Source organism: Crocodylus siamensis, chromosome 2 (assembly GCF_052110815.1).
Source record: "Crocodylus siamensis isolate JL-2025a chromosome 2, ASM5211081v1, whole genome shotgun sequence".
Taxonomy (NCBI): domain Eukaryota; kingdom Metazoa; phylum Chordata; order Crocodylia; family Crocodylidae; genus Crocodylus; species Crocodylus siamensis.
Window position 1 is genome coordinate 154,666,375 of NC_143396.1, and position 19,878 is coordinate 154,686,252.

The 19,878-nt window shown below is 46.2% G+C and overlaps 1 protein-coding gene across 3 annotated transcripts in view; it reads left to right on the top strand.

The window, feature by feature from the left end:
* RAP1GDS1 (Rap1 GTPase-GDP dissociation stimulator 1) overlaps positions 1-19,878 on the top strand; it is a 179,661-nt gene that overhangs the window by 57,007 nt on the left and 102,776 nt on the right. For 2 of the 3 annotated variants that reach the window (XM_090037111.1, XM_090037114.1), the window contains exon 2: positions 4,713-4,823. In XM_090037111.1, the coding sequence (XP_089893237.1) occupies positions 4,713-4,823 (111 nt within the window). The remainder of the gene's footprint in view (positions 1-4,712; positions 4,824-19,878) is intronic. The other variant, XM_090037113.1, reaches the window with a different exon arrangement.

The following is a 19,878-nucleotide window of genomic DNA, read 5'->3' on the forward strand; positions in this document are numbered from 1 at the left end:
TTCTTGCTTCCTAACACTTGCATTAAACATAGTGTTTTAGGAAAAGTCTAATCTAATCTAATCTAATCTAATCTCTGTTATTTACAAAATACTTACCATTATAATATCTTAGGATACCAGGGGGAAGGTAATTTTAGTTGTATATTGCTTTTGATAGACAGTTAACCCTCCCCCCCTCCGTGAATATACCAGTTCTAAAGCCAAAACCCAACAACTTCAAAAGCATCTGTCTAAATTTAGGGATCAGAATCCAGAGCATGAAAAAATGAGCTAATTTGCAGAGATGATGAACAGTCAAAACATTCCCTAAGTCCATTTCAATTTTCACTATTGAAAATATAACACTTTTTTAGAGGCATAATTTTAGAAACCCACATTCAAAAATTTATACCAAAATGTACAAATCTCTTCTCATAGATCATTTTCTTATGCAAACCACACACAATCTACTTTTTTATCTTTAAACTATATTAGGTTTTCTCTGCTCATTTTTTTGTAATGTAATAAGTGAAAAAGGAACCAACAACAACATTCCCAACTCCTAGATGAGCCAGTGCTTTGGTTTCCTGTAGTACCTTTATGCTGTTCAGTTCAGGAAGGATAAAAATGTTTCTCAAAGAAAGCACTTGTGTGGGGAGGGGTGCATTCATATATGCTTAGAATGCTCTTTAATGCTTTCACAGACCTCTTTAAACATATTTGTATAAAGGCAGGATTGTTTTCAAACTTTACTACCAAGTCTATTTTCTTTTCTGCTTACTGGAACTACTAGACCCTAGAGCTGGTTAAAGCTGACAAACTCTGACCATTTCAGGGGTGGGTTGCAAGGTATTTTTCTTTTGATTGAAAGCTCATAATTATTTTTTTAATCAGATCTGTGAAATATAAATATTTTTGCCTTCAACAATTTTCTACTAATTTGACTTACTAATTATGAAAAATCTGATGGTATTTATGTATTTAAACAAAGAATGAAAAAGAGCACCAAAGCAATGCTCTCTACACCTATGCCACAAATGACAAAAATTAAAAAATAGTATCTTTCTGCACAACTCCCTTTCCCCACGCACAAATCAAACTGATCTTTTAAATCAGTGGTCTCCAACCTTTTTAAGTAGGAAATCATTTTTGGCATTTAAAAGCAACCCAAAATCTGCTGACCACTGCTACCCCAGCCCAGCAAGTCAGTCCATGGGGAAGGGAAGGGGTGGGTGCTAGATCAAGAACCCGTGGTGAGGGACGCTGCTACAGAGGCAGGAGCAGTGGTAAGTTGAGTGGGGTCCCAGCCTGGTGGGACTTACCTGTGTGGGAGATGCACCCCCAAATAATTTTTCTCAATCTGCCCCCCCTTCCCTCCCCACAGACTTACCTGTTGGTGGGTGTGGTGGGGTGGCAGCAGCACACAGTAGATCTTGGGTAGCTTTTAAATGCCAGAGGTGATCTCCTACTTAAAAAATTTAAAGACCACTAGTTTAGAGGCATCCTTAAATTGTCAAATAAAGGAAAAGCATTCTTTAAGTGATCCAACTTGAAATGGATAGGACTGCAGATTTTATTTGTTGCTTCCCCATGCCAATGGGAATCTCATGGCAATCAAGTGAAGTAGATCAGTTGCTTAAAAACTAGGGAATAGAATGTCTGCAATTCATTAAATATTTTGGAACCCTTGTTGTGACTGGTGGTTGGATATTCAGCTAGTTTCTCAAGCAGGTCACCTGCAATTACTTGGCTGTTAAAGTATTTGTTGATAAAACAGATATTTGATTCTATAGTTTTCTTTTTCAAATAGTTCATGAGTAGCTTAGTTGATGGTTTGTCCCTAGATCATTCTGGGTTTTTTTCCCTCTTCATTGTAACAAGGGGTTGAGTATAAGTACAGAAAAGGCAGATTCTGATTTCAGTGACGTGAGCAAAACCATAGTTGCATGAGGTTTATATCACAGGACCTGAGATCACAATCTATCTTGAAATGTTCTGTTAAATAGTAAAGAAAGCATAGTGTTGTTTTGAGGTTTCTTTCTGTTGTTTTTTTACTTTACAGTCTAATTTCCCAAACATGATGCAGCACTATTTTCCCAGGCTGGCACGTACAAAACTCCAGTGGCAGAGTGGCTGATCAGAACTTTCCAAATTGTGGCTGAGTGAAGACTAGTTTTTGTGTTTACTGCTGTTCAAAACTAGACAGGAGTGAAATGATCAAGCACTAGGCTACTTTCACTTGACTGTTCTAGGGGAAGATAGGAACAAGAGCAGAAGTAGATAATAGAACTGTCAAACGGAGAAGACGACCCAAAAATTGGGAGAATGTTATAGTTGTAGACAAACACTATACACTGTTTTTTTTAACTTCTCCACATCCTTACAGGACTAGAAGGGTAAGGAAGCAGTAGAGCACTGGGGAGATGTCCCAAGTGCCCAGTGAAGGGGCCTGGGAATAAGGAACCAGTGAAACAGCATGCTCCTCACTGCATGTAGCCAAAGGTTTGAGGTAAAGAGCTTATTAACACATTCTCAGTAGAAATTGCTAGGTCTAGGATCAACACGCTGGTAGCAATCTTACATTTTCCCAGTTGTGCATAAATTGAGTTGGAAGCAGGTCTTTCACATTTGGATTCCTTCACCCCCTCCAGTTTTTATTTTTTTATATCTGTTTCTCTAGTAGATTTTGTCCTCTTATACAGTCTACTATAAGTTGTCTGGTAAAAATCCAAAATAGTTCATGAATGCATGGAGGAAGTTTGGATGGTGTGATTAAATGCCTGGATGGGAATGCAATTCAGAGATGTGTTTGAAAACCAGAATAAGAGTATATCAAGACATTTGGGGGGAGATTTTGGAATAGAAAGAAGAATCATGAGAGGAAGTTGAGAAGACAAATGTTATGCATCTTTTTACAGTTTTCCTAGAATAATTTATTTGACAACTGTTTTGATAGTGTCAGCACTATAGTTCATGAGATATTTTCTGACAGATATACTGACAAATCTGCAAAGTAGAATGTCCAGCAAATTCACTGCCTTGCATCTATGCAGGTGAATGTCACCTAACACCTTACTATAAAGTGATCACTGAGTGAGAAGGGAAAGGCAATTGGCAATTTAAGAAAATGGCAATGACATCTGTTACTTGCAGGTCTGAGAGTAATGCTATGGGAGATTTTAGAGTTGTCTGAATGTGGTTGGGTCACTGCTTTTGAAAGTAATTGGATTCACGTTCATCAAAAGTAATACATTTTGTGACATTAGGAGAGAGAAAACTTGATGGTGATTATTCATAAATAAACTGTTATCCTTTCTTTTAACTATTTCCATTGTTCTACAGTCTATTGTTTTAATAATAAGTAGAAATGAGGGCCCACATCTTCAGTTATAGCTAAATAGTAGGTAAATAGCAGTGCAGCTGTATAGGGAGCGGGGTTTTTCTCTCCCCAAACTAGGTGGCCACACTCATCCTCTTAGCATAGCTGTTTTAGCTTATGTTGATTGCTAGGGACCACAAAGGTTGGAGAGGTCAACTGGAAAAAAAAAGGGGGCATAAAAGAAGCCCCGACCATCTTCCCATTTCCACACTCTATGCTGGCAGCAAGGAAGAGGCATAGTATTAACAGGTGCTGGCTCCTCCTGCTCTGGGGTGAACTTCTTGTGGATGGATATGTGTTGTTGGGTGCATAGTGTGCCATCAGTATAGGACAAATCATCTATTTCCCACTGTACTGGAGGACTGGGTCAGGGATAGTTGATTAGTCACTGGGAACAGTAGACAGCTAGACAGTATTTAACATTATTTGTTTTGAGACGCGGTCTCTGCTTACTGGCTGAGTTGGCATGGAAACTGAATTACCACTCATGCTTTTTAAAAGGAGAGTCCATTCAGATAGAGGTTAGTCATCAGCTGGCAAACTGAAGACTTGCAGTGCAGCTGTTAACACTTATACCTTGTCTGTGAATAAACAAAATACTTGAGATGCTTGCACTGACAGTCACTGTTGCTTCTATGAGAATCAGAGCTCATTCACAGAAACTTACACTCCAGGTATTTTTTGGGAAAAGTGTCATTTCATAATCTGACATTGAAACTGGGATTCTCTGATTTCTAGAAGCTTCCTTATTTTTTATGGCTCAGTTGAATACAAAGAATAATGTAGTTTGAATAATCAAAACATGAAGTGCTTATGTTATGTTTGATAATGTTGATTTATTTAAGAGGCTGTAAGCTTAGTCCTGATTTCAGTGCGGGCTTTGTGAATATATAGCCAAGATGGAATCCTGTGGTGCATGCAGGAAAACTACAGCTAAGCAGAAGTGGCATTCACAATGACCTTTCTTTGGATGAAAACATTCAAGGAGTTTACTTGCATCTTTTTTCTGGGTAGCAAATTGGAGTAGAGAGTCTGCTGCTGGTTTCCGTTCCTAAACCAGCTAAGCTCAGAGAATATTGATGGTAAAAGAGCTGTTCACTGGCATTTTATAAAATGCCTAATGGCATCCCATAATCACACAGAATGAGAAATGTATATTTAAATTTGAAAAAAGACTTGATTTTATCCCAAACCTTTGACTTTAGGCTTTTTTCTTTCCTCAGAACACAGAAATAGCTTCCTTTTTGAATGAAATAGGACCACTTTACTTTATAATGTCTTTAAGTGTATAACCTACGATGCTCCTATCAGATTGATGAGGACACTTATTTCTCTCTCTTTCATATTAACCAAGCAGATAATCTAAGCGATGCATTAAAGAAGCTGAAGATAACAGCCACTGACAGCACAGCAGATAGCTTGGAGGGATGCTTGGATTGTCTGCTACAAGCCCTGGCTCAAAACAGTAAGTTGTATAGTTCCTTCAAATTCTGTACCATAGAATGAAATCAATAAATGATGATGAAGGGAGTAATGTATGGCAAGACAAAAAACAAAATCTGTAAAATTGCTGGATTGACAACAGTATTAAAAAAAGGGGGGGAGAAGAAAAGGGGGACAGCTGTCATGTAATTGTGTGAGAATTGCATAGAAATAAAGATGAAGACAGTGACAGGTGAATAGGTCCATACTGCTGACATAGTCTCACAGTTATTTTTCCAACTGAAATTTACATTTAGGGCAAAAAAGGGTAGGGTAACTTTTTCTTGAGGCCTATGGCATTAATTTTCAAGAACCAGAAAGTTTATGGGGAAATAGAGATGGTGTCTTATAAGACTTTTCCATCTCTAGCCTTCTGATTATGGGACAGTGGCAGGAGATGGATGTGGGGGGAAGACCTAAGTATTGTTTCAGTTTCAAAAAACTTGCTAGGGCTGACAATCTGATCAGAAGTTTCTCCTCCTTTTAAACGAAAAGGAATCTGGACTTCCATGTTCGTTTATAAATATCACTACTCTGAAAAGCACATGATTAATCAGCTAGTGAAATCAGTTCTTCTCTGGAATTCTCATTCCACAAGTCTCAGTCCTTTAGCTGTGTAGGAGTAAAATATTTATGAAATTTCAAACATGAATCTAAGCTCCGTTAGAGATGTTTTATGTATTATAATAGTCCCTTAATGCAGAAAAGTAGCATGTTTCATTTTTTTTTCATTTTGCTTATTTTCAAGGGAGATCTTAGTCAGGAAAATTGGGATTTTTAAATCAAACTTATCTTAAGGAAATTAATCTTTTGTGTTAAAAACTATTCCAAAGGTATCAACAGCTGGGAAAAAGTATTGGCAAAGTGGGAAAAAACAAAACACATGGAGTTAATTGCAACTGTGTACTGGTGCCTGTGAGCATTTAATAGGTTTATTTTGGGATCAAGCCAGCAGGAGCATTATGGTTCAGGTAGTGTATTTTGGTAACTCTGTAACATACTAGTATTTCCTTGTGGCCAAATGTCTCCAATACTCTTTGTTCTGCCTCTGTCTAGTATAGATACGGGCAGAGTCTGGCCCATGGGACAGATTGGGCCTGTTGCAGACTCCATTTCCCAGCAGCCCATGCCCTTGTCGCTGCAGCCGTTTTCCTTGGAGACTCCAGCACCAACGGCATCATGACAGCACAGGGCTAGGGTTTCCATGAAAACTCGCCCCAGCAGCGCTGGCAGGGCATGTGGTTGGGTGGGGAGCCGCTCCAAAGCTGGGATTTTGTGGTGGTGACAGCGTGGTCTGGAGCTGGGGCGGGGCTGTGATTCAGTGCCTGCGCCTTTGACCTGGCTGTAGACCATGCTGTCACCACTGCAAGATTCCAGCCCCATCCACAGAGCAGCTCCCCACCCAACTGGCCACCCAACCAGTGCTGCTTGGGCCGGTTTCCATGGAAACCAGGCCCCATGCTGTCATGGTGCCACTGCTGCTAGGGTCTCCATGGAAGCCAGCTGTGTCGACATGGGCTGCTGGGAAATGGAGTCCAGCTATCACCCGGATCTGCCATTTTGTCCTCCCCTGGTCTACTATTGTGCTTCTTTGTTTAACAAACTTCTCTTCTTCTGGTTATACACACCTAAGATGAATGGGCTTGTGGAAGCGGGAAGCTCTTTTCAGCCAGAATGGCTGACCTGCTCGACTTAAACTAAGCCCGTCGGGGGATGGGTTGACTACCACCAAAGCAAGGCCCACTAGGCTACCACTACAAAACCAGCAGGTTAGGGCACCCAAGGGAAACCACTCGTACCCCAGCCCTGGAACGATGTCCTCCTGGGAGTGCAACGGAGCCTAGGGCTTTCAATGGGATGCTTACATATTTGTATACCAACGCCAGGAGCTTAGGGAACAAACAGGAGGAACTGGTCCTCCTAGTAAACAAGAATGACTACAATCTCATAGGCATAATAGAGACCTGGTGGGACTCCACCTATGACTGGGCCACAGGTATAGATGGCTATCTGCACAATCTCTCCTGTACAGGGTAAAAAAGGGATGGGGGTGTAGCTCTCTCTGTTAAGGAAAGCTACACATTCCTGCAAGCTGACATTGGCACTCATGGAGGACGACTGGAGACCCCCTGGGTCAAAATACATGGGGAATGTGGCACAGGGCACCCAATGGTAGGAGTCTGCTACAGACCTCTTAATTAGGAACAGGAGCTTGACCAGGAATTTGCCAGGAAATTAGCTGAGGCTTCACGCTCTTGGTGTATGGTTGTGATGGGAGACTTCAACTACCCAGACATCTCATGGGAAGAGCACTCAGTCAAATCTGAATGGTCACCAAGCTTCCTTGTGTGCGTGGATGAGCTCTACCTGACTCAAGAAGTCTATGGACCAACAAGAGGTAAAGTGCTACTGGACCTGGAACTGGCAAAAGGGGATGATCTAGTCAGTGACCTATGAACTGAAGGAAATCTGGGAAACACTGACCATGAGCCGATCACTTTTACTATCCATCGCAAAGCTGGCAAGTCAGTCAGCAATGCAGAAATCCTCGACTTTATAGGAAAGGTGACTTTGACAAGCTCAGGAGGCTTGTTGATGAGGCCCTAAGGGACTATGACTTGACAAGGAGGGGAGTCCAAGATGAGTGATTGCTCCTTAAGGGAACGATCTTGAAGGCACAAGGGATGTCCATCCCATCTTGGAGGAAAGGTAGCAAAAGGGCACAGCAACCCCCTTGGCTCATCAGGGATCTTGTGGATCTTTTACGTCTAAAAAGAGAGGCTTATAAAGGATGGAAGACGGGAATCGCCACTAAGGAGGAGTGTTCTGCACTGGTCTGGACCTGTAGGGGATGAATTGGGAAAGCCAAGACTGCAGCTGAACTCTAACTGGCTACATGTATCAAGATCAATAAGAAGTCCTTTTTCACATATGTGGGAATCAGAAGAAAAGCAAGGCTAACATTGGACCCCTGCTAACTCAAATGGGACAACTGACAACCGACACCCAGGAAAAAGCCAACCTGCTTAATGGGTACTTTGCGTTGGTTTTTCACCAGCCCAAAGAGACTGCCCTGCCTAGCATGATGTGGGATGGCCAGGGTGATGGTGAATTTATACCTAGGACTGTTGTAAACCTTGTAAAGGAACACCGTGAGAGGCTGCACACCTTCAAGTCAGCTGGTCCTAACAGCTTGCACCCCAGAGTACTTAAGAAGCTGTCAGGCATTATAGCCCAGCCACTGCCAGGGATATTTGGGAACTTGTGGTGCTCAGGTGAAGTACTTGAAGATTGGAAGAAGGCCGATGTGGTGCCTATTTTCAAGAAAGGGAGGAAAGTAGATCTGGGAAACTACATGCCAGTCAGCTTGACCACAGTCCCTGGAAAGATTCTGGAAAAAATTATCAAAGTGACCATACTAAACAAGCTGGCTGATGGCAGCATCCTGCGGGACAGCCAGCACAGTTTTGTTGTGGGTAGGTCTTGCCTGACCAATATCATCTCCTTCTATGGCCAGGTGACATATCACCTGGACAAGGAAGACAAGATTGACGTCATATATCTGGACTTTAAAAAAGCCTTTGATTTGGTGACCCATGATCTCCTCATAGAAAAATTGGCCAACTGTGGCCTAGGCTACATCACAGTCCAGTGGTTGGGGAATTGACTCCAAGCCTGGACCCAGAGAGTGGCAGTCAACGGAAGTGAATCATCATGGTGCTCCATGACCAGTCCTTGGACCTGTTCTCTTTAGCATCTTTATCAACACTGGTGTCAGAAGTGAGTGGACTGGCCCAGTTCGCTGATGACACTAAACTTCCGGGTAGAGCTTCCACACCCGAGGAATAGGCTGGTGATCCAGGCTGACCTGGATAGACTTATTAAGTGGGTGGATATAAACAGCTTGAACCCCAGAGTACTCTGGGGTGCAAGCAGTTAGGCTCCGGAGCGCTGAGAGATGCGTGGGTGAAGCCTGCTGCGCCCCCGCTCCCCCGAAGCCCCCCAGACACCCCCTCAGCAGCTGCAGAGCCCCCTGCTGACCTCCAGCACAGCCGGAGGTAAGCAGGCTCGTGGTGGGAAGGGGTTAACGACTCGGTCCCTGGGAGGAGGCCGCTGCCTGGAGCCGGGCCGGGTCAAGCCCCCGCCCAGGCCCCTACTTGGCCCAGCCCCCCAGGGAGCCACGCGAACAGGGTGCGTAAACAGGCGCTCTAGTTAGCGCGGAGTTAGTGCAGGAGAGGGCGCGGGAGGGCACGAGACCCTGCCTGCGACCCCCCCAGAGTAGTCAGCCCCAGCCGTAGCTAGCCTACCAGAGGCATGACACGGATGGGCACGCGCTGCACCCCGAGGGTCCCCTCGGGCTCTGCGGCCCCCCCATTGGGCACCTCAGAGACGGCCGCCAAGACAGAGCCCATGGTTCCGGGCTCCACGCAGATGGAGCCCCTGGCTCTTGGCTGTGGGGGCTGCCTGTCCCTTTTTCAGGCTCTGGGGCCCGGGAGCATGGCCACCTCCCCTTGCGGGGTCTGCTCCCTACTGGGGTCTCTGGCGTGCCAGCTGGAGGAGCTCCAGGCCACAATCCAGAGACTGCGTGCCATCAGGGACTGGGAGCAGAAGATAGACTCCTACTGCCAGGCCCTTCTCCCCCGGGAGCTGCAGGGTAGAGCACCGTCTCCCTCCAGGACTAAGGAGGACTCTGGGACCTCCCGCTCTGCCCAGTCAGGGGCATGGACCAAGGTGGTCAAGGGCCCTAAGGCCCGCCGCACCAAGGCCCCTCCCTCGCCGGAGCTTAGCAACAGGTTCGCACCTCTTGCAGCCCCAGCAGAGCCTGCTCAGTTGCCAGCTCCTGCAGGCAACCCAGGCTCAAGCACAGCTACTGCCCCCGCTCTCCCCAAGACAAAACGGAAGGTGTTTGTTGTGGGAGACTCCATCCTGCGGGGGACTGAGGGGGCAATCTGCCGCCCTGACCCCTTAGCCTGGGAAGTCTGCTGCTTCCCGGGGGCCCGCATCCGAGACATTGCGGAGAGGATCCCACAGCTCCTCCAGCCCACAGACCACTACCCCTTATTCACGTGGGCATGACTGACACGGCTCGGAGAACCCCCAGCCAGGTCATGAGGCGCTACAGGGATTTGGGAGCGGGGCTTGGGGGTCTGGGAGCTCAGGTGGTGTTTTCGTTGATCCTCCCAGTCTCGGGCTATGGGCTGAGGAGGGAGAGGAGGATCCACGCAGTGAACCAAAGACTGCGGAGCTGGTGTCATGGGGAAGGCTTTGGCTTCCATGACCACAGCCCACTCTTTGGCGAGAGAGGAAGCGAGCTGCTGGGAAGAGATGGCCTCCACCTCTCTCCCCTGGGGAGGAGGCTCTTCTCAGCCAGGCTGGCTGACCTCCACCGGGCTTTAAACTAAGCCTGCTGGGGGATGGGGGGACTACTGCCACTGCTGGCCCGCTGAGTGACCCTTGCAAAGCCAGCAGACAAAGGCACTTAATGGAGCCCACCCCGCCCCAGCCCTGGCACAATCTGTGGGCAAGGCAAGAGCCCCCAAGGGGCACTTGCCTGCCTGTACACTAATGCCAGGAGCCTGGGCAACAAGCAGGAGGAGCTTGTCCTCCTGCTCAGTGCAAAGAATTATGACGTCATTGGGATAACGGAGACCTGGTCAGACTCCACCCATGACTGGACCACGGGTATAGAGGGCTATACCCTATACAGGAGGGATCGTGTTGACAAAAGGGGCGGGGGTGTAGCTCTCTATGTGAAGGAAAGCTACATGTCCCTGCAAGCTGATGTTGGCGACCAGCATGGACAGCTAGAGACCCTCTGGGTAAAAATTTGTGGGGAATACGGCACAGGGGACACAACGGTGGGAGTCTACTACAGACCTCCCACTCAAAGTCCCGAGCTTGACCAGGAGTTTGCCCGGGAACTGACTTCGGCCACTTGCTCCAGGACCTTGGTTGTCATGGGTGACTTCAATTACCCGGACATCTCGTGGGAAGATCACTCAGCAAAATCCGAGCAGTTGCAAAGCTTTCTCTCATGCGTGGATGACCTCTACCTGACTCAAGAAGTCTATGGGCCAACGAGAGGCAAAGTGCTGCTCGACCTGGTACCGGCTACGGGGGACAACCTAATCAGTGACCTAACGATCGAAGGGAAGCTGGGTAACAGCAACCACGACCTGATCACCTTCACCATCTGCCGTAAAGCTGGCAAGTCAGCAACACAGAAGTCCTTGACTTCAGAAAAGCCGACTTTGACAAGCTCAAGAGGCTTGTCGGTCAGGCCCTCAGGGACCATGACCCCAGGGAGATGGGAGTTGAAGAAGAGTGGTTGCTTCTCAAGGAAGCGATCCTCAATGCACAAGCTAAATCTATTCCAACATGGAGGAAAGGCAGCAAGAAGGCACAGCAGCCCTCCTGGCTCTCCAGGGACCTAGCGGACCTCCTGCGGCTAAAAAGGAAAGCCTACAAAGGATGGAAGACGGGATTCACCTCCAAGGAGGATTATTCTGCGCTGGTCCGGTCCTGCAGGGAGAAAACCAGGAAAGCCAAGGCTGCAACTGAACTCCAACTAGCTTCAAGCATCAAGGACAACAAAAAGTCCTTTTTCAGATATGTGGGGAGCCGGAGGAAAAGCAAGGGCAACGTTGGACCCTTGCTAAACCAGATGGGGCAACTGACAACTGATGCCCAGGAAAAAGCCAACCTATTAAATAGGTACTTTGCGTCAGTCTTTCATCAGTCCCATGGGACACCCATGCCTGCTATGGGACAGGGAGACCCGGGTGATGGGGATCCCCTACCCTCCATAAATGCTGACCTCGTGAAGGAACACCTTTAGAAGCTGGATACCTTCAAGTCAGCCGGCCCTGACAGTCTGCACCCCAGGGTACTAAAGGAGCTGGCGAGCGTCATAGCCCAGCCCCTGGCACAGATCTTTGAAAACTCCTGGCGTTCTGGTGTAGTGCCCGAAGACTGGAAGAAGGCCAATGTGGTACCAATCTTCAAGAAAGGGAGGAGAGTGGATCCAGCTAACTACAGGCCCATTAGCCTGACTTCTGTCCTGGGGAAGATCTTAGAAAAGTTTATTAAGGAAGCCATCCTTGAGGGACTGGCCCAGGCTAACATTCTAAGAGATAGCCAGCACGGGTTTGTTGCGGTAGGTCTTGTTTGACCAATCTCATTTCCTTCTATGACCAGGTGACCTATCACCTGGACAAGGGAGAAGAGATTGATGTCATATATCTTGACTTCAAAAAAGCTTTTGATCTGGTATCCCATGATCACCTCTTGGCCAAACTGGCCAGTTGTGGCCTTGGCTCCACCACGATCCGCTGGCTTGGAAACTGGCTCCGTGGTCGGACCCAGAGTGTTGTAATTGATGGCAGTCACTCATCGTGGTGCCCTGTAACCAGTGGGGTCCCTCAAGGCTCTGTCCTTGGACCATACTGTTCAACATCTTCATTAATGATGTGGACATTGGAGTCAGGAGTGGACTGGCCAAGTTCACCGATGACACCAAACTTTGGGGCAAAGCATCCATGCCAGAAGATAGGCGGGTGATCCAGGCTGACCTGGACAAGCTCAGCAAATGGGCAGACGAGAACCTCATGGTGTTTAACACCGAAAAATGCAAGGTTCTCCACCTTGGGAGGAAAAACCTGCAGCTACCTTATAGGCTCGGCAGTGCTACGTTGGATAGCACTACAGAAGAAAGAGACTTGGGGGTCATCATTGACCACAAGATGAACATGAGCCTGCAATGCGATGCTGCGGCTAGTAAAGCGACCAAAATGCTGGCTTGCATCCATAGATGCTTCTTGAGCAAATCCCGGGACGTCATTCTCCCCTTGTAGTCGGCCTTGGTGAGGCCGCAGCTGGAGTACTGCGTCCAGTTTTGGGCTCCACAATTCAAAAAGGATATGGAGAAGCTTGAGAGAGTCCAGGGGAGAGCCACGCACATGATCAGAGGTCAGGAAAACAGATCTTATGATGACAGGCTGAGAGCCATGGGACTCTTTAGCCTGAAAAAGCGTAGGTTCAGGGGTGATCTGATGGCCACCTATAAGTTTATCAAGGGTGACCACCAGGATCTGGGGGAACGTTTGTTCACCAGAGCACTCCAAAGGATGACGAGGTCGAACGGTCACAAACTCCTGTAAGACCGTTTCAGGCTGGACATAAGGAAGAATTTCTTTACTGTCCGAGCCCCCAAGGTCTGGAATAGTCTGCCATCGGAGGTGGTTCAAGCACCTACATTGAACACCTTCAAGAGTAAATTGGATGCTTATCTTGCTGGGATCCTATAACCCCAGCTGACTTCCTGCCCTCTGGGCAGGGGGCTGGACTCGATGATCTCCTGAGGTCCCTTCCAGCTCTAATGTCTATGAAATCTATGAAACCTATTGTCATTTAATACAGAAAAATGCAAGGTACTCCACCTCGGGGGACATACTTCTATACAGTCTGAACCCCCAAGGCCTGGAATAGACTCCCTCCAGAGCTTGTGCAAGCACCTACACTGGACTCTTTCAAGAAACATTTGGGCACTTATCCTTTGACCCTAGCTGATTTCCTGCCCCTGGGTAAGGGGACTGGACTTGATCTTCTGAGGTTCCTTCCAGGCCTAATGTCTATGAAATCTATCAAGTACTCTGGGCAGGATCTTTTCTGCAACTTACAAATTTAGCTCAGAGTTCTGGAGGTATATACAAAAAGATGTGCATATACTATAAAATAGTGGATACACATTACATACAGAGATCTAATGAATTGGAGGGAGTTAATGTACAATGTTATGGCTGCCTTAAAGCATTCTCTGCTGGACTTCTATTTTGATACTGGACATTAAATAAATACATAACTTTGACTCCTTTATTCTTTTCCTCCTTAACCTGTTCCTTCTCTCCAGTTTTACTTACCTGTTGCTGTTTGTCATAGCTCTTCCTGTCATCCTTAATGTTGATTTTCCTTCAGTATGTATTCTCTGTGCCCTCTCATCTTCCACTTTCTCCGAGTATTCTTTCATTTCCTCAGGTCATTTTTTTGCTTTCTTTTACCCCTACTGACTTAGCTTGAGCTCTTGCATTTACATACTTGGCACTGTTTCCCAGGATATACTGGGCTGTCACCTATCAACTCCAGAAGGAAGAGAAAGAGTTAATTTACTTTGACTGTTGAGTTTGTCATCTTTCTGCTGACAAAGCTAACAAATTTGCTATCTATGAAGACTCTCCCCAGGGGGATCAGCTGACACCTGAGGGATGATAACTTTTACTGGTTGTTGACCTGGGCTGGATTTGAAGGAGTTGTTTGGAGAAGAAACTCACTAAAGCCCATATCTAATTGCTTGAGCTATCCAGTTCTTTGAATGTTTCTGATAGATAAGTTGCTGGATACATCTTTAAATTGCATCATTACAGGGCAAAGTAATTTTTTCTTGTTTTGAAAAAGCCTAAAAATCACACTTAATGAAACAGGAAGCATTAAGTTACCCACTCTGGTATTTTGTTATGTTACTGAGAAACGCACACATTCTAGAGATTCCTCTAATTAGCCAACCCTTACTTCAAAGAATAAATGAGGTAACAAGCTGCCCATACTAATAGAGGGAAAGGTTCCAGCTTAGGGTAATTACACCAAGCCTTCAACTTTTGTGTAATTAATTTTCTAACATGACACTGCCCCAAAGGAGATGATGATTTCCATTAACTTGGAAACAGAGAATTATGGTTTTGTGATGCAAGGATTAATACCATCCAACTACGAAGTAGTTTATGCTCTGGTCTGTTTATAGCTGAACCTATGATGTGTGGTAAAAAGTGAATAACATTTGCCATTGGCTGACTATCTATCAGAAACATGCAAGAGATTCTTGCCTAGGCCAACAGTGTATTATAACATTGCCCATAGCATAGGCATGATCTCTGTGGAGGCTGTAAAGACAATGCAGATAACACTAATCTATTTTAGGGAGGAGGACAGCAAAACCAAAGCTGCAAAAGTATTTAACTGTAAAACAACCCAGTAAAAAACAAACTGCTGTCTAGGTAGTGGATAATTTGGTGAATCAAAGCTACTGTTAACAAAAAGATTTAAAAATGGGACCAGAGCTGCCTCTTCTTTATATGAGATCTCAGTGCCTAAGAATGGAGTCCTCCCAGTGGGGTCTTCTTGGTGCCATTACAAAAAACATTTTTTTTTTCTGTCCTCAAAGATGAGATTGATTGGACTTGTGGTGGATCAGCTTATGTGGGGACCATTTCATGTCTTGAGAAGTCAGACATCAAGGGACTGATTCCCCTTTGCCTTATATCTTGTAAAGTCAGTTATATCAGTGAAAAGTAGATGTAAATGGCTGTCGTCGTCATTGTGTAGTGCTTTGCACCCATTTTTCACATGTCCATGCTCTGCAAGCATTCCTTACCTCTTTCTGAAACAGTTTCTGTAGCCTCTAGGAATCTTTCATGGAACAGCAGAAGGGCACTGCCTAAGGTAGTAAGTGTATTATGCTTCATGCTAGCCGGCTTTGAGAGCTGTTTGAACACGAACCTTGCTGCTATGTACATGTGTGCATGTATGTGAGAGACAGAAAGTAATAAGGTATGGCTTGAATCTCCAAATAAAAGTTATTAAAGATAAATTAAAGTATTAAGTTCTTGAATAGAGCTTTGGAAAGGAACAAAAGAACTTAACCTTACAGTAGGTTTATGTATAACTTATTCATAGAATCATAGAAAATTAGGTTTTAAAGTGATCTCAGGAGGTCATCTAGCCCCAACTGTCTGCTCAAAGCAGGACCACCCCCAACAATACCATCCAACCCAAGCCTTTGTCTAGCCTGGTCTTAAAAACCTCCAAAGATGGAGATTCTACCACCTCTCTGGGTAACTTCTTCCAGTACTTTACTATCCTCTGTCTGAGCAAGCCTGTCCTAATATCTAATGTAAACTTCCCGTGTGGCAACTTGAGACCGTTGTTCCTTGTTCTGTTATCTGCCATCACTGTCTAGAGTCTAGCTGTTCAGGTAGCTTCAGATAGTTGAAGGCTGTTATTTATTAAATCCTACCTTGGTCTTCTTTTCTCCAGACTAAATAAGCCCAGTTCCCTTAGCCTTTCCTCAGAAGTAATATGTCCTAGCCCTCTAACTAAAGTGCTGGACTTTATCCAATTTCTTGACATCTTTTCAGGAGTGGGGGCCCAAAACTGGACACAGTACTCCAAATGTGGCCTCGCCAGTGCCGAATAAAGGGGAATTTTCACTTCACTTGATCTGCTGGCAGTGCTCCTACTAATGCTGCCCAGTATGCTGTTAGTCTTATTTGCAACAAGCGCACACTGTTGGCTGATCTTCAGCTTATCATTCAATGTAACTGACAGGTCCTATTCTGCAGAGCTGCTGCTTAGCCAGCTTGTCCCTACACCATCCCATCTTCCAGATCATTGATGAAGATATTGAACAAAACTGACCCTAGGACCAACCCTGGGACACTCCACTTGATACCAGCTGCCAACTAGACATTGAGCCATTGAATACTACCTTCTAAGCCCAGCGATCCAGCAAGTTTTCTGTCTACCTTAGAGTCCATTCATCCAACCGGTACTTCTTTAGCTTGCTTGTGCAAATATTGTGAGAGACCATATCAAAAGCCTTGCTAAAATCAAGGTGCATCACATCCACTGCTCTTCCAGCATCCACAGAGCCAGTCATCTAATCATAGTTGGTCAGGCATGATTTGCCCTTGGTGAATCCATGCTGACTGTTCCTAATCACCTTCTCCAAGTGATTAGAAATTGATTCCTTGAGGATCTGCTCCATAATTTTTCCAGGGACTGAAGTGAAGCTGAAGGGCCTGTAGTTCCCCAGAGCCTCCTTCCCTTCCTTAAAGATGGGCAGTATATTTGCCCTTTTGCAGTCATTCAGGACATCTGTTTTCAAAGATAATGGCCAGCAGCTCTGCAATGACATCAGCCAACTGCCTCAGTTCCCTTGGGTGCATCATGTCTACCCTCATGGACTTTACACATCCAGCTTTCCTAACTAGTCTCTAACCTGTTCTTTTACCACTGATGGCCACTCATCTCTTCCCCAAAGTGTGCTGCCAGGTGCAAGTATGTGGGAGCTGACCTTGCCTGTGAAGGCTGAGGTGAATGTTGCTGACATACTTATAGAAATGCTTCTAGTTACCTTTTACCTTTCTTGCTAGCTGCAACTCCAGTGGCGTTTGGCTTTCTTGATTTCATCACTGTATGCCTGAGCAATGCTGGTTGTTTGTCCAAGTTTCTACTTGTAAGCTTCCTTTTTGTGTTTTAGCTCACTGAAGAGTTCCTTGCTAAGCCAAGCAGGTCTTCTGCCATACCTGCTAGTCATTCTGCACATCGGGATGCTTTGTTTCTGCACCTTCAATAAGGTTTCTTTAACATATAGCCAGCTCTCTGAGACTCCTTTCCTCCGCAGATTGGCCTCCCAGGGGATCCTACCCATCAGTTCCCTGAGGGAGTTGGTCTGCTTTTGTGAAGTCCAGGGTCTATATTCTGCTGCTCTTCTTTCTTCCTTTCCTTGGGATACTGAACTTAGTTATCTCATGGTTGTTGCTACCCAAGTTGCCATCCATTTCTACATCCCTTATCAATTCTTCCCTGTTTGTGAGCAGAAGAGCATGGCCCCTAGTTGGCCGCTCCAGCACTTGCACCAGAAAGTTGTCCCCAACACTCTCCAAACACTTCTTGGATTGCCTGCACACTGCTATATTGTCCTCCCAGCAATTATCAAGGGTGACTGAAGTCCCTCATGAGAACCATGGCTTGTGATCAGGAAACTTCTGTTAGCTGTTTGAAAAAAGCTTCCACATCCTCCTGGTCTGGTGGTTTAGGAGACCCCCACAATGCCATCACCCTTGTTGCTCTTCCCTCTGACCCTAGCCCAGAGAGTCTTAACAGTCCTATCTCCAGCTTCAAACTGGAGCTCTGAGCAACCATATGGCTCTTTTACATACAGTGCAACTCCTTCTCTTCTCCCCGGCCTGTCCTTCCTGAACAGTTTATACCCATCCATGACGGTGCTCCAGTCATGCGAGCTCCCACCAAGTCTCTTTTATTCCAATCATGTCATAGTTCCATGACTGTGCAAAGACTTCCAGTTCTTCCTGCTTGTTTCCCAGGCTCCATGCATTTGAATACAGACACCTGAGGTAACTAGCTGATTGCCCTACTTTGTCAGGAAGAATGAAACTGCCTCCCCTCTTGCCCCTCTTGCTTGTGCTCCCTCCATGCCAGCTACTTCCCCACTTACCTCAGGGCTTTGGTCTTCATCCCCTGGCGAACCTAGTTTAAAGCCCTCCTTACTAGAGTAATGAGCCTGTTTGCAAAGATGCTGTTCCATCTCTTCATCAGGTAGACCCCATCTCTTTCCAGCAATCCTTCTTGGAACAACATCCTGTGGTCCAAGAAACCAAAGCCTGGTTGATGACCAGGCTATACACAGTCATGCATTGATTTACAAGATGAATCCACCCCGCTGGTGCTCTTTCCCTTGACCAGAAGGATTGAAGAGAACACCACTTGAGCCCCATCCCCTTCACTGTTGCACCCAGAGCCCTGTAATCACTTTTGATTTACTCAGGGTCACCCCTGGTAGTATCATTGGTGCCCATGTGGACAAGCAGCCGTCAGTCCATCAGAGGGCCAGATGAGTCTCAGTAATCCTTCCGTGACCTCTCAGATCTGAGCTCCGGGCAAGCAGCAGAGCTCAAGAGACAACAGGTCAGGCTAGCAGATAAATGCCTTTGTCCCTGCAGAAAAGGGCCTCCAGCCACTACCATCCATTGCTTTCTTTTGGTGGCAGTGGCATTGATCCTCCCAACCATGGGAATAGGATGTCTGCCTTGGTCTCCTCCACCAACAGAACGTACTCCTCATGCTCTGTTATCTGTTCTCCAGGCAAACTGCTGTAGGTGGAGATGAAGATTTCTGCTTGTTGCCAGAGGTCACAAGCTTCCAGATTCCACCTTCCTGAAAGTCCATGCCCTTTTCCTTCTCTAGCACTGTTCCTAGAGATCTTCTTCAGCATTGAATCGATAAAATCCTCACGATGGAGAACGCTTCAGAGCCTTTCCACCTCCACCTGTAGCTCTCTTGCCTGCTCTCTGAGGGACATTAACAAGAGGCACCAATCACATCACAGGCACTGTGGGGTCCAGAGCCCTGGCCCAGCTCACTGCTGGCATTAGCTATATGCATGCCTCAGGACGCATGGTAGGGAAGGGGCCAGGGTTGTGCTGCCCCAGGCTCCTTTTCTGCTAGGTGCCCTGAGGTGTGTGTGCAGCCACCAGCAGCCACTGAGCCAGGCCAGGCCTCCAGACCCCAGAACACCTATTGCAGCATCTATGCCGCTTGCTATGAGTAGCTCGGGCTTCATGGCTGGTGGCAGCTGCCCAAAGCCCAGACCAGCTGTGGCATAGCAAACAAAATGGTCTCATGTGCTGTGCTCCAGCACATGTGCCAGGGGCTCCTGACCCCTGGTCTAACTCCTGAACTTTAGCTACTTACACTAAATATATGTAGGTTAGTTACTCTTAATTAAGAAAGAGCTTACCTAAACGTTCCCTTTCAAAAAGGGGGTAGTAAACTGACCTGCGAACTGCTTGCAAACTGCCTTGTTTCATGTCCCTGTTCCCTGGCTCTGCGGTTGCCTGGGGAATCTCCATTTTATACCCTACTGAGCCTGGTTTCCCCTCCTTGTTTGGGCTTTTGTAAGACACAGGCAGCAGTCACTCAGCTAACAGCACTCTCAGCTGGTTGGAGCACATGCCCAAGCATACAGCCCAAGCAAACACTCAGCAAGCCAAACACACAGGCAGCTCTGGCTCACTTAGGCTAAGTACAGACAGTCAAAAGCCTGAGGCTGAATTGATTCAGTCTTTGCAGGTTAGTCGAAGCTGCAGAGTTTGAACCAATAAGCAAATGAACCCACGTTCATTTTTGATTCAGGAAATACAGCCACATGCCTTCAGTGGCTCAAGTCAGAAGCTAGGTGGTGCTAG